The following is a 13,091-nucleotide window of genomic DNA, read 5'->3' as shown; positions in this document are numbered from 1 at the left end:
TGTAATGATTTATTGGGCAGTTCAGCCTGACCTCCGACTAGTAAAGACCTGTTGAATTTACTCTTGTGGTCTGTGTGCAGCGATTCTTATTAACAATAACTAGAACACACAGACTTAACAGTGGCGACGATGACGATCTTACCCTGCGGCAGAGATATATCCAAGGCAGTTTAACGGGCGTCGAGAAGAGGCATCCGCCCTCGTCATCCTGCTGAGAAAAGACTCGGGTCTGAAGAGCAAGGAAGAATCCTGACACGAAGCCTTCCATCAGCAACAGGCAGTGATCATCCCTTCTATCACGGTGGTGGGTAAGCCGATCAGCGACGAGCAGCAAGTCGGCCACGTTGGCTGTGAAGTAGGGGAGGGAAAAACGGAGGATATAAGGGCGGCGAACTCGACCACGGCCGGGGAAAAGAGCCGGACAGAAGTCGGGGCCAGAGGCGCTGAGACTGGGGCAGCGTAAGGCACGGGAGCCGCGGTGAATGCAAACGCAACCGGAGTAAAAGACTGGGCTGCAAGCGGGCTGGGAGATGCAACAGCGTCGAGAGAGAGCTCGACCGCGACCGGGGAAAAAGGCCGGGCAGCTACCGAGGCCGCGAGGCGTGGGATAAAAAAAAAAAAAAACGCGGAGAACTCAGCCGCAGCCGGGGGAAAGGACCGGACTGCAAGAGGGGCTGGGAGGCACGATTTGAGAACCGCTGGGGAGGGCGAACGCAGCAATACGGCAATCGCCATTACAGCCAGCGGGGGAGAAAGCCAAATGCGGGAAGCCGCCATTTTCGTAGGCGGGGGAAGAAGACAAGCGCGGGAAACCGCCATTTTGAAAAAAAAAACATTCTTTTTGTTTCTCAAGAAGATTGCGAGGATGCCTAAGCGTGGTAACATCAACGATTTCGATCCCGATGTTGAAGATTGGGCCACGTATGTAGAACGCATAGAGATTTATTGTAAGGCAAATAAAATATCAGATGAAGATAAAGCACTAACCTTACTAAACTCAATGGGTGCGAAGACATACGGGCTATTGAAGCACCTTCTATCACCAGCTAAACCGGCGGATCAGGCTTTCGCTAATATTGTTGCTGTCCTGAGAAATCATTTGAACCCCACACCGCTGATGTTAGCGGAACGATTTAAATTTTATGCGAGAACGCAACTGAAAGAGGAAAGCAACGCGGAGTATTTAATTGAACTGCGTAAGTTAGCGAAATACTGTCAGTTTGGGGAAAGACTGACAGAGGCACTGAGAGACAAATTCGTGTGTGGATTGTCGAAAGAAGGAACACAAAAGCGGCTGCTTGAAGAGAATGATCTTACACTTGATAAGGCTGTCACTATTGCAGCATCGCACGAAGCCGCAGCGAGAGGCACTGCGGAAATGCAGCTGAAGGCAGCGGTACTCAGCATAGATCAAATGGCTTTGGGTACAGCGAAATGTTATCGTTGTGGAAAGACAACACACGATCAGAACCAATGCTGGTTTAAAAATCAGGAATGTAGAAAATGTGGCAAGCTTGGTCACATAGCTAAAGTATGCCGGTCAGGAAAGAAGACCAGCAACAAAAAGTCACCGCAGGAAAAGTGCAGAAAGGTACATAAGGTGGCTGAGAAGAGTTCGGATGAACAGAATTCGGATTCAGACTCCAACAGCAAGGAACTGGGTAGTCTGAGAATTCACAATGTGAGTAAGGAAGCTGACCTACAAACCATCTGGGTCACACTTCAGATAGCAGGAGTCCAAGTGAAGATGGAATTGGACACCGGATCGGCGTTGACGGTCATGAATAAGCAAGATTACAAAAGGTTATTCACACATATTCCCCTACGGGATACGGAGATAGCATTGCAGACATACACGGGGCAAAGAGTATACCCCATCGGAAAGATAAAAGTCAAGGTGGTACACAAGGGCAAAGAACACCAAGGAATGTACTACCTGAGGGAGGTCCACCACTTCTGGGACGGGAGTGGATCAGGAAAATAAATATGGACTGGCACTCCCTAAAAGCAATAACGGTAGATTCCGGAAAAAAAGATGTCAAACCTGAACGATTGTCCAGAATATTGGATGAGGTTAAAGAGGTGTTCCAACAGGGACTGGGAACACTGAGAGGAATTACGGCAAAAATCATGATTGCAGAACATGCAAACCCAAAATTTTTCAAAGCCAGACCGGTACCTTATGCGATACGACCTGCTGTGGAAGCTGAGCTGGAAGGGCTAGAACGTTCAGGAGTACTGTCTAAGGTGGACTGGAGTGAGTGGGCCACGCCCATTGTTCCCGTCATGAAGCGTTCATCGAGTAACAAGCCAGGGGAACCGGGGAAGGTCCGCATCTGTGGAGACTTCAAGATCACGGTTAATCCGGTGCTTCACACGGTGCAATATCCGCTTCCGCGGATTGAGGATATCTTTGCTTCATTGTCTGGCGGGAAACACTTCACCAAGATAGACCTGGCGCAAGCGTACTTACAGATGGAAGTTGAGGAAGAGTCGCGCCAGTATCTCTCAATCAACACGCACAGAGGCTTGTATCGATATAATAGACTGGTTTTTGGAGTGGCTTCGGCTCCAGCAATTTGGCAGAGGGCCATGGAGCAGGTATTACAGGGAATTCCAAGCACTCAATGTTACTTGGACGATATCCTGATTACAGGAGATGACGATGAGGAACACCTTGCAAATTTGAAACTGGTGCTCACCAGATTGAAGGAATATGGACTTCGAGTTAATCGCCAGAAATGTGAGTTCTTTCAGAAACGGATCTCGTACTGTGGTCATGTCATTGACCAGGAGGGGCTGCACAAGTCACCTGACAAGATCGAAGCTGTTGTGAAGGCTCCCGCTCCGGAAAATTTATCCCAGTTGAGGTCGTTCCTAGGGTTGATTAACTATTACCATAAGTTTCTGCCAAATCTATCCACGGTGCTGCACCCGCTGAACGCTCTTTTGCAGAAAGAAGTACCGTGGAAGTGGAGCGAGGACTGTAAGAAGGCCTTTCGCAAAAGCAAGGCATTGATCACCTCAGAGGAAGTGTTGGCTCACTTCAACCCAACGCTACCTATTCGTTTAGCTTGTGATGCTTCTCCTTATGGTATTGGAGCAGTACTCTCACACAAGTTGCCAAATGGCTTGGAAAGGCCAGTCGCATTTGCATCCAGATCATTGACCTCCGCTGAGCGCAACTATGCTCGGATAGATAGGGAGGCTCTCAGCCTTGTGTGGGGAGTAAAGAAGTTTAATCATTACCTGCAGGGCCAGAAGTTTACACTGCTGACAGACCACCAGCCGTTGGTATCCATTTTTAACCCTAAGAAGGGTGTTTCGGTGATGACAGCACAGAGGCTCCAGAGATGGTCCCTTTTCCTAGGGGCACATCAATATCAGATAGAATTCAAAGGTACAAAGCAGCATGGTAATGCTGATGGGCTGTCGCGCCTGCCACTACCTACTGAGGAGGAGGCACCGACGGTTGACCCGGTGGAGTTCTTTCACTCGACCATCATCGAATGTTTACCTGTCACCAATGCAAATATTGAAAGGGAGACTAGGAATGACCCGACACTGGCCCGGGTCTACGAATTGACAGTAAAGGGATGGCCAGCCCATGGTGATCCACTGTTACCGGCATTCTCAGCAAGACGAGAACAGCTGTCCATCTGTCAGGGAACATTGATGTATGGAACAAGGGTGATTATCCCTCCTAAGTTAAGAGAGAGAGTTCTAAAAGAACTACATGAAGGTCATCTGGGGGGAGTCAAGATGAAAAGCCTTGCTGGGCTTATGTGTGGTGGCCGGGTATCGACCAACAGATAGAGGATCTGACGAAAAGCTGCTCAGGGTGCCAAAAAGTCCAAAATGCACCTCCAATTGCACCGCTGCATCCATGGGAATGGCCTTCAACCCCATGGCAATGTGTACATATTGACTTTGCTGGTCCATTCATGGATTCCATGTTTTTAATTGCGGTGGACGCACATTCTAAATGGCCAGAAGTGATTAAAATGACTACCACTACCTCGGAGAAGACGATCGCGGTGCTAAGAACGATATTTGCAAGAAATGGATTGCCAGAGCAAATATGTTCGGACAACAGACCACAGTTCGTGTCAGAGGAATTCCAGAAATTCCTGAAGAAGAATGGGGTGAAACATTATACCTCTGCCCCATATCATCCAGCTACGAATGGGCTGGCCGAGAGGTTTGTGCAGACGTTCAAAAAGGCAATAAAGGCCATGAGCGAAGATCAGATTCCACTGCAACACAAGGTGGACAATTTCCTACTGGCATATCGAAACGCCACCCATGCAACAACAAACCAAAGTCCTGCCATGATGTTCTATAACAGGAGGTTGCGGTCCACGTTGGACTTGTTAAAACCAAATGTGCGGAGGGAAGTCGAAAACAAACAGTTCCAGCATATCAATAACAAGCCCACTCGGAGTTTTGAAATAGGACAACCGGTGTTAGCCAGGGACTATAAAAACAAGAAATGGCAATCTGGAACAATTCGGGCCAGACAAGGACCCCTGATGTACACGGTAGATGTTGGTGAAAATGTAATGCGACGTCATGCTGACCAACTGGTGGGATCGAGAACAAGGGTCGAGCCCATGGTTACGACAGAGACAACCGTGGAGGAAGTTAGTGAACCTGAAGCATCTACCTCAGAAGTGAATATACCTGATGATGATGTCCTATCCATAGGGGATCAACTAGATGAGTCACCCCAGCAACGAGAACCAGAGACCCCTGAAAGGCGTTATCCGTCTCGGATCAGGAGGCCTCCTCAGAGACTGAATCTGTGAACTGTTTTTACATGAAGTTGTGTATATATGTTATTATGTTATGTTTAATGGGGAATATATACTGTTAAGCTAAAAAGGGAGGATTGTGGTGTATGTAACCGTTCCACCTTTAAGAGAACTATTTTAAGAGATGCACTACTTTATCTTGGCTGCTGTATACTGTAATACCGGTGGTGACCACACCGGTATATAAGTGCTGTGTAATGATTTATTGGGCAGTTCAGCCTGACCTCCGACTAGTAAAGACCTGTTGAATTTACTCTTGTGGTCTGTGTGCAGTGATTCTTATTAACAATAACTAGAACACACAGGCTTACCAAGACACTCGGCAGGTCAGGCAGCGTCTGTGAAGAGAGAAACAGAGTCAACGTTTCAGGTCGATGACCTTTCGTCAGAACTGGAAAAAAGCCGGAAATGGAACAGATTCTTAAGCAAGTGAAGAGGCTGGGAAAGGGGGGAGGGGAGGAAAGAACAAAAGGGAAGGTCTGTGATAGGATGGAAGGCAGGAGAGATTAAGAGACATTGGCCCAGTAATTCGGCTCGGGTGATTGCCGCGCGTGCAAGGCCCCAAGGTGGACTCACCCGGCGCGCCGACATCTGAAATCTGGCCCGCAATGACATTCCTGTGACTGGCCAGCTTGAGGTCCTGCCGCGCTGTGCGTGCGTGACCCAGCGGCGTACTTAGTGCGATGAGCCGGCTGGGATCACGTGGGCACTGGGCAACCAATGGGAGGTTGCAAAAGTTCATTCATAAGTTTGACAGTGAGAGCTGTCAAACTCATGAAAACTGCTGGCCCCAAAACACGACTTAAACCTGAAAGAAAATTAAAAAAAAACATTGCAATACTTAAATGAACCATAAATAACTATGAAAAACTATTTTAAACAATAATTTTAAAATTTGAAAAAAAAAAATGTATAAAAAATCGGGGCTAAAACTAAACTTACCTTACTGTAAATTCTTAAAAATTACAAACCTGTGGAAAAAAAAAATCTAAATTGTATTAATAGACCGCTTACCTGAAAAACTAAGTACTTACGTGTGGTTTTTCCGTGTGTAAATATCGGAGGCCTTTACACACGCGCAACTCTGGGAAAAAAAAGGGAATTTCACTGCGCACGCGCTGCCTGTGCAGTTGCGCGCGCTGTGCCTCTGAACCCCTTCGTTCAGAGGACTGGAAATGCCGGCGTTCCCCGCATGCGCGGTGCTTCCTGAACGCCGGCATTTCCACCGGCCAGATGCGTGAGTACCCAGACCGTACTCACGCATTTGGACCCGAATTACTGGGCCATTGAGAGATATTCAAGGCAAAGGGAGATGGTAATGGGACAGGTTAAGAAACAAAGGATGGCTCTAGATGAAGTGTAAATTGTGCTTTCTTTTAAATATTAATCCCTCAACCAACATAACAAAAACAGATGATCCAGTCATTATCACATTGTTGTTTGTGGGAGCTTGCTGTGTGCAAATTGGCTGCTATGTTTCCTACATTACAACAGTGACTACACTTCAAAAAGTACTTCATTGGCTGTAAAGTGCTTTGAGACGTCCGGTGGTCGTAAAAGGCGCTATAGAAATGCAAGTCTTTCTTTTCCCTAGTCTCATTCTTTTGTATTTTCCCACATTAAATGCCATTTTCCACCCACCTATCCCGATCCCTTTGTATTTGTAGGTCCGCCTCACCCCCATTATTAGATTCATGCCAGCTTTAAATGATGGTTAACTGTGTATGTGTGTTTTTTGTAATGTTTTAAATATGACCTTTTGCACGAGTACATTCCATGTATTTGACATGTACTGGGGTAAGTCTGGTCTATCCGCCGGGGAAAGGATGTTTGAGTTAAGCTGACGGGATTGGGGGGATTGCAGGAAGAGAGAGGCAATCACTGTGTGTACTCTTTTTGAGCAACCCATAAACAAAGAGACTAACTAAACTCAAAACATTAAGTGAAACTTAACAAATTAAGTTGAAATTTGGTTGCTGGGTGATGAATCACTCCAGTCCCCACGGGGCCCACCGGTCGCAGGAGGCCGCGAGCGTGCCGGGTTCACCGCGTGCTCCATCTCCAAGGACACCCGGGCACGAACATGGCCGCGGAAGAGAGGCAGGCAATCCGGCTGAACAATCCCCCCGGACCAATTGATTGCTTGTTTTTTAGCCAGGCCCACAAGGGTGACCGTAGATCAGGAGCGTGGGACTGAAGTGCAACCAAAAATCAAGGAGCAGCCTCTTCAGGTAATGAAAGAGGGGCTGCAACCTCTCACATTCTATGTAAACGTGAAACACGGACTCCTCCAGGCCGCAAAAAATGCAGGCGGCCTGGGAGTCCGTGAACCTATTTAAAACCATATTGCAAGGGACCGCTCCGTGCAACACCCTCCAGGCCAAGTCCCCGATGGAACAAGGGAGGACTCCCGCGTAGAGAGCCCTCCATTGGGGACCTCCGCCACCGCCGGTCAGCAAGACGCCACGCCAAGGCGTGTCCGGATGGCAGACGCAGACGGCAAAGTGGTGTCTGCGCAGGAGCAGCCCGTACAGGAAACTCCTCCGCACGGAATGAAAAGGCACGGAGGGTCTTTCCTCGAGACGGCGGAAGTTGTGAGGAGCCGGTTTCCGAGGGGAGTTTCGGGGCCGGGCTCCGATTAGGAACTCCGTCTGAACTGGGGCAAGCTCGGACGGGATCGCCCCACGTGCTCAAGCCGCCTCGATACACCTAGTGGAGCCAGGGCCCAGTGCCACTTTCACCGACTCAATGGCTTGGACCACGAGCCGGACGTTGGCCCAGGAGCGGCGCCGCGCCAGCTCCATCCAGCCCGCTCCTCCGCCATCGAGCAGATCCCCGACTCTGGTCACCTTGCCAGGCACAGCCCTGCGCTCCGCCAGCCACCCGAACCCACGGTCGTGGAGGTGCGGATTCCTGAGCAACGGCTCCCGAAGGAGAGCCGCTGCTCCTGAGGGGGTTGTGGGGGGTGGGAAAGAGCTCCGCCTGGAAGCGACGTAGTTCCAAACCCATAGCAGTTCCTGGTAGAAGACAGGCAGCTCCCGTAGGCTGGCACGCATGCCGCCCACTTTCACAAACAGGAGCTGCGTGGCGTAATTGAGGCCGTGCAGCTGGTGGAAGAAATACATCGCCAACGCACACCATCTCAGAGGACACAGCCCAGCGTAGCTCTTGTCTGAAGACAACCAAATGTTATCAGAAAATAAGCAACCACTCAAATTTACAAGGAGACAAAATCCAGTCCAATGTTGGACAGTTTATTTACAGTTAGTGACAGTTGATATTACAGAGCCCAGGTCTCACAGCTCTTTGTACAAAGTCACACAACCCATCATTCCCTGAAGGACAGGGTCTTCCACACAATTATATAAACACGAGTACTGAACACAATAAGCTTCAGTCACTCTCCCCCAGGGTGTGCTTGTCAAACAAGTACTCTCCCATGCCATTCTCAGGGGCTCCCAGTCTCTTCAAGTTGGTGATGTGATCTCCAAGCTTCTTGATTATCTTCACTTGCTCATCCAAGTAGTGGGTCTCCAGGAAGTCACACAACTGAAAAGAAACAAAAAGTGAAACTAGTTATGGCCAGTAGCAGATATCAAGGAACATCCAAGCTCCCCCCACTTCCTCTAGAGTTGGGATTTTAATCCTCTTGGACTGGAGGATAGTCAAGTGGTGTAATTGAGATGATGTAAATTTGCTCAAATGATCTAGTAATTCCTGTACAATAGATGCTTAGATCCTGGAACCACTGCAACACACTTATTCTCAATGTCCACATAAGGCCAACTGTCCCATCCTCACCCCAACCCCCTTAAGAACCCAGGAGACACCCCAACACAAAGCGATTGGGCATGTAGATTGTTGAATCGGCTCAAGGACAGCAAGGTTCCACCACCTCCAACATACCCAAAAACCCACCAAGAACTTACATGAGGGTCAGTGCTCCCAGTGGAGAGTTTGTGCAGATTCAGCAGACTCTGGTTGACATTCTTCTCCATCTGCAGAGCTCTCTGCATCACCTCCAGACCATTGCTCCACTCATCCTGCTCTGGTTTCTGAAGGTGAAAGTCACAGTTCACTTACAATGAATTAAACAAAAAAGACACAAGACAGCACAAGGAAAACAGGGGTGAAAAGCAGCCAGAAATCCATGTTACCATGAACCAATGTGTCACAGGAATATAGAATGACAGCATTAAGCCACCAGAACCATGGATTCAAATTGGAACTAATTGCTTTAGAAAGTATTGGAAACAAAGGGAACCCAACAGAAGGCCACTCATTTATTGAATCCAACCTTGATGTCCTCCAAGATGATTCGGCCTCCACGCCGATTCTGGAATTTCATCAATTTCTCAGCATCCTCGTGTTTCTCATGTGACTGCTCCTTGAGGAACTCCGCAAAGTGACGCAGGGCAACATCATCCCGGTCAAAGTAATAGGACTGTGGAGAGAATTTTAAACAGCTTCAGCAGACCTAGATCTTCATATACAATGCAAGATTATATTTACCCCTAGTTAGCTAGTGAGTTCTTAATCTTGCAAAAATAGATAGAACCATAGAAGATAGGAGCAGTAGTAGGCCATTCGGCCCCTTGAGCCTGTTCCAACGTTTAGTGAGATCATGGCTGATCATCCAAACAAGTACCCTGTCCCTGGCTTCTCCCTTGATCCTGAAGATACCTTTGGTTAACTAACAAAATGCAATTCACTTCACTAATCTGAACATGTTGGCCAGCTTCTCCTCCCAAGAACCAGGATGAAACAGTCAACCAACAAATAAAAACTATAAACTACAGTTCAGGATTATATTTCATGACCAGTCAAACTAAACTCTACTGCTGGATAAGTAGTCCCTCCTCTATTTCCTGTCATTCAGATGAGATGTTAAACAGAGGCCCTGTCTGTCCTCAGGTGGATGTGAAAGATCTCAAGGCACTACTTCAGAGAACAGGGGAGTTCTCTCCAGATTCCCAGGCCAATATTTATCCCTCAACCAAAACAGATGATCTGATGAGTCTCATTGTTTGTGCAAGCTTACTGTGCACAAATTGGCTGCTGCATTTCCCACATAACAGGTGACTTCATTGACTACCTCCCAAAGTGCCTTGCAGCCAAAGAGATCTAGGCACAGTGAACAAGGCTTCAACACCAGAATTCCCAGAACTTCACTTCCAGTTAAAGAGAAAGCTAGTGAGGACCTGCCATCATGTCACTCACTACAGTCACCCCACTGAAACTGAACTTTGTTTCATATCAACAAGCACCAACAGTCACTTGACCAGGTTTGTGCTCTTCTGTTACAAACTCAGGCAGCAGCTGAGCTCGTTCCATATATTAAACCTGCTCAACAGAGTGCAGCTGCTACAAGGAGCAGGCCATCAACACAACAAGCTCACCCTGAAGTACTCACTGCTCAAAGATTGCTTCCCCAGGTAAGGAAGTCAAGAGAAATATAGTTGAAAGCCAGTTCATGGAACTACAGAATGTCCAGCTTTTAAGAATACAGCAACAAGGAATACAAGACTCACCATGGAAAGATAAACATAGGAGGAATAGAGCTCCATGTTAATTTGCTTGTTGACAGCATCCTCACAGTCCTTGTGGTAGTTCTGACGTACTTGGGAGGCCATCTTCACTATTTCCTGTTATACTATTACTGCTCACTAGCACCTAGAAAGTTCAAAAACTAACCCTTTCTAACTCAAGCTCTTGTATTTATACTACTGGGACAGCCTGCATTCAAACAAGGAATGATTGACAATCCCTGAGAGCCAATCAGGAATCTTTCCTGAATCCAGGCACCAATTAACAAAGGAGAGGGGGTGTGGGGGAGGAGGGGGTGAGACCCAGAGCCAATCAGAGCTATGGAAAACCGGCAGGTTTGGGAGATCAGTCTCGGTGATGTCATTGCTTTTGGGTTCCTTGACCTTCTTCAAATCGGAAAGTCTCTCGTTGTTTGATGCTCTCATTTGAATTAAATGACAATTTGCTGCTTTCCAAAAGCTCAAGGTGCTGAGAATCATCCTTCGCTATCGATGAATTTTCCTACAATTGTTCCTTCATCGTCGCTGGGTCAAAATCCTGGAACTCACTGCCTAACAGCATTGTGGGAGTACCTTCACCGCACGGAGTTCAAGAAGGCGGCTCACCCCCACCTTCTCCAGGGCGACTCGCGCCGGGCAATACATTCTGGCCGTTGACAGCGACGCCCACATTCCGTGAATTAATATTCTAAAAATGGAATCAATTGATTGGAAACATCTTTGGGCTAGATTTTCAGTTGCTTGCGCCAGCAGTTAGCGCCTTAAGAGAAGTGATTTTCGGGCGCTATGCGTGTAGCGCCCGGGCGCAACGCAGTTTGCGCCTCGCCCCAAATTAAGTTGCCCGTTAGCGCCGGCGCAAAGTTTAGCGGCCGCCTGGATGCGCGCGCAGAAAATGACATCACATCCTCGTGCAACGCCCTTTGGCCGCCCCGAATCCAAACTTCAGTCGGACCGCCCCATTGTGCGGCTGGCGTCCAGAGCGTTTGTAAAATGGAACGCAACACACCCTGGGGAGCGCAAATTAAAGGGCACTGCTCCTGCACTATAAAAGGCAGTCTGCATGTGTTGTCTGGAAGGGTCCAGTATGTTGTTGTGAACGGTGTATTATTTTCCTCCTCCTCCTCCTCCTCCTCCTCCTCCTGACTCTGCCTTTGAAAAAAACACATGCACCCTTCCCCTTTAAGAGCTCACTGGCACCAGAGTGTCTGCCGTGCGCTGCGCCCGAGCTCGGGTGTTGCGCTCTGCACCGCCGGCTTAGCGCCTAAAGATAGTAGTGGAACGCCTCTTTTAGCGCTCCACCACTCTCTTAGGGCGAAGCCACTGAATTTCCGGCAACGGGGCGCTACTTTGGGGCGGGCGCTAACTTCGGGCGGGTGCTAAGGTTAGCGCCCCAAAAATGTCTATACTGAAAATCTAGCCCTTTGTGTGTTATGGAACATACACCAGAGTATTATTCGTTTCACATTTTCAGATTCTGTAGAACCGGGACCCATGAGGCTTGACTTTCCATTAAATATTTCTCCCCATCACACAATCCCTTCGAATGTAAAGACAGAAATTTCTCTTCCAGAAAAACAGGCATGTTCCCGATGGCGGGGAGTCCAGAACCAGGGGTCACAGTCTAAGGATAAGTGGGAAGCCATTTAGGACTGAGATGAGGAGGAATTTCTTCACCCAGAGAGTGGTGAACCTGTGACATTCTCTGCCACACAGGGCAGTTGAGGAAAATTCATTAAATATATTCAAGAAGGATTTGAATATATTTCTTGAGGCTGAAGGGATCAAGGGATATGGGGAGAAAGCAGGGACAGGGTACTGAATTTGGATGATCAGCCACGATCTCATTAAATGGCTGAACAGGCTCGAGTTGCCGAATGGCCGACTGATGCTCCAATCTTCTATGTTTCTCTGTGTATTTTCTAGCCCGTCACTCGGGGAGCTGCTACCAGGGCTGTGCTTCTTTGTAGTCAGACTGTAGGAAATGTATCGGCACGGAGCGGGGTGAACGTCGACCTCATAGATTTTGTGAGATGCAAACAGTTACCATTAGTGCCGTTCTGACCTCAGTGCGGGGAGTGCTTGCAGCCGAACCGCACCCGAGTTCAACGTGTTAAATTGGTATGGAACCTCGGTTAGACTACACTTGGAGTACGGTGCACGGTTCTGGTCTCCATAGAATCATAGAATAGTGCAGCACAGAAGGAGGCCATTCGGCCCATCGAGTCTGTCCCGGCTCGTTCAAAGAGCAATCCAGTTAGTCCCACTACCCCGCTCTTTCCCCAGGAACCTGGAATTTTTTCTACTTCAAGTATTTATCCAATTCCCCTTTGAAGGCCACTATTGAATCTGTATCCACCGCCCCATCAGGCAGCGCATTCCCAATCCTAACCACTCCTTGTGTAACAAAGTTTTTCCTCCTGTCGCCTCTGGTTCTTTTGCTAATCATCTTAAATCTGTGTCCTCTGGTTATCGACCCTTCAGCCATTGGAAACAGTTTCTCTTTATTTACTCTATCGAAACCCTTCATGATTTTAAACACCTCTATCAAATCTCCTCTTAGCCTTCTCTGCTCTAAGGAGAATATTACAAAAAGGATATAGAGGCACTGGAGAAGGTGCACAGTTGATTTACAAGGATGATAGCAGAACTGAGAGGTTATATCGATCAGGAATGACTGAACAGGCTGGGGCGCTTTTCTCTAGAAATAAGAAGGCTGAAGGGTGACCTAATA

At 48.0% G+C, this 13,091-nt stretch overlaps 1 protein-coding gene across 1 annotated transcript; it reads right to left on the bottom strand.

The window, feature by feature from the left end:
- Positions 1-9,093: 9,093 nt before the first annotated feature.
- Positions 9,094-10,490, bottom strand: LOC147099740 (ferritin heavy chain A-like). Its single transcript, XM_085969228.1, has 2 exons — positions 10,346-10,490; positions 9,094-9,258 (listed from the first exon to the last, which is right to left on the bottom strand). The coding sequence occupies exons 1-2, from the start codon at positions 10,445-10,447 to the stop codon at positions 9,094-9,096; spliced, it is 267 nt and encodes an 88-aa protein (XP_085825354.1). The 5' UTR covers positions 10,448-10,490.
- Between the last annotated feature and the right edge of the window lie 2,601 nt (positions 10,491-13,091).

Source organism: Somniosus microcephalus, chromosome 28 (genome assembly GCF_052327205.1).
Source record: "Somniosus microcephalus isolate GS21.2 chromosome 28, FLI_Smic_1.0, whole genome shotgun sequence".
Classification (NCBI taxonomy): Eukaryota; Metazoa; Chordata; class Chondrichthyes; order Squaliformes; family Somniosidae; genus Somniosus; species Somniosus microcephalus.
Note: the sequence above shows the minus strand (reverse complement) of the source record. Positions and strands in the feature narration are given on the sequence as shown.

Coding starts and splice junctions, on each gene's coding strand:
- LOC147099740 (XM_085969228.1), bottom strand. CDS start 10,447: ATGGCCTCCCAAGTACGTCAGAACTACCACAAGGACTGTGAGGATGCT. Junction 9,259..10,345: donor CCTATGTTTATCTTTCCATG/GTGAGTCTTGTA, acceptor TTCTCTCCACAG/TCCTATTACTTTGACCGGGA.